Genomic DNA, 1,803 nt, shown 5'->3' with positions numbered 1-1,803 from the left:
CCAGGCCTGCAACATCCGATTCAGCCGCCACGATAACTACATTGTCCACAAGCGATTCTACTGCGCCTCGAGACATGATCCCTCCAACCAGCGGGCCAATTCTGGTAAGACTGCCTTCCTTCCCCAACCTATACGCACACGCAAGCGCAAGAAGATGTATGAGATCCACATGGCTCAAACTGAGGCCTTGGCCAATGCCACTGCTTTGCCGGCAGCAACAAGTCTGGGGGTGAAACAAGAGGGCCCTTCCGTTCCTCCATTGCCCCAAGTATCCACTCCAACACGCAGCTCAAGTCCTGAAGGTGACGGACCCATCGACTTGAGTAAAAGACCCAGACTAAGAGAAAGCCAGAGAGGGAGCAGTATTCCCGCTCTGCCTCTTACTGACTACCACAAGTGCACTGCCTGCAGCATTAGCTTCAATAGCATAGAGAACTACCTAGCCCACAAGACCTACTACTGCCCTGCAACTAACCTGCACCCACACACTATGGAACAGCTTAACCGGTTGAAGAGACCTGCTTCCACCTCACCAAAGAACCGTGCTGTCGACTTGCACCCTGATGCCAAAGGGCTTCAGACAGGTAAAACCGCAGCGGTTCTGCATCTATCCGCTCTACCTAGCTCTGAATCCCCTCCTCCACATGTGCAGGGACCAAAGACCCCCAGCACCTCCCCAGTGGTGTGTCCTTACTGCCCTCCCAACAGACCGCTGACCTGTGATCTGATGGAGCATTTTAAAACGACTCATGGTCTGGTGCTCACACTTCAACAACATTCGGAGATGCAGTCCTCTAGAGTCAGTCCTAGTTCTAGCCTTAGCCCACGGGAAGGAGCTCCTCTCACACCACCTAAAAAACCAAGCCCTCGGCACCGTAAGGACAGTGTGAATGGCCGGAGCATCAAGGTGGAAGCAACCTCTCCTTCCTCACCTGTGCTTAATGGAAGTCCGCTAGAAACCCAGTCCGTGGGGTCTGGTTCTCCAAAAACTGCACCCCCTGCCCTCTCCCCTACAGGAGTAACTGTGTCACCTGTGCCTGAAACGTTAAGAGAGGTGGGGCAGCTAGGCCACACCCCATTACCCACACTCCTCTCTGAAAAGACAGGCCTTGCTGTAAACCATGTCCATACAACTCTGCCCACGCCTAAAACACCCCTCGCCTCTCCTCTGCAGAACGGGAACACCCGCTACTGCCGGCTGTGCAACATCAAATTCAGCAGCCTCTCCACATTCATTGCACACAAAAAATACTACTGTTCCTCTCACAGTGCCGAACATGTCAAGTGAGCCCTTTACCTAGTCAATTCTGCCATTCTTCTTATGCATAGACGTGCCAATCAAGGCACTGCCGACCTGATCCAGACAGAGCATGATAGCGGGACTGTTACTAGCCAGATATGGACATCTCCATACCGACCATGTTATCTGGTGTTGTTACTATGGCAACTTATTACATGTTATGGGTCAAGTTTGTCTTACACTAAGAGATGAGACTACCTGCACACAGAATGTGCCCCACTGACCTATTCCCTCATCCATGCAGACTTCTTTCATCTGTGAGTTTCTAAATCTGCTGATGGAAAGTGACATCTTGCCCTTTAATTTGCTTTGAAAATGCTGTTTTAATCACTCCTATGTTCATTTTAATCAATGATGGCATTGTATATTTGTAAAAGATTGTTTGACTGAGCCATTTTCGTTTTGTTTTAAATCGCTGATTTGGGGTTAATTCTGACCCCTAGTGGAGGTCTTTATAGAACCCAGTTTGCAGATTTTTGTCAATACACTGACTCGAGAGGGGG

General features: G+C 50.0%; 1 protein-coding gene across 1 annotated transcript; it reads left to right on the top strand.

Moving 5' to 3' along the window:
• Nucleotides 1-4: 4 nt before the first annotated feature.
• LOC107580439 (zinc finger protein ZFPM1-like) lies at nucleotides 5-1,801 on the top strand (the record flags this gene model as incomplete). The annotated part of the gene is made up of 1 exon (XM_016266144.1): nucleotides 5-1,801. A coding segment is annotated over one exon (1,284 nt), but the record flags the coding sequence as incomplete, so codon positions are not given.
• Between the last annotated feature and the right edge of the window lie 2 nt (nucleotides 1,802-1,803).

This window comes from Sinocyclocheilus grahami, unplaced genomic scaffold (genome assembly GCF_001515645.1).
Source record: "Sinocyclocheilus grahami isolate Dianchi unplaced genomic scaffold, SAMN03320097.WGS_v1.1 scaffold33438.1, whole genome shotgun sequence".
Classification (NCBI taxonomy): domain Eukaryota; kingdom Metazoa; phylum Chordata; class Actinopteri; order Cypriniformes; family Cyprinidae; genus Sinocyclocheilus; species Sinocyclocheilus grahami.
The sequence above is the reverse complement of the archived record's forward strand: the minus strand, read 5'-3'. Positions and strand labels throughout refer to the sequence as shown.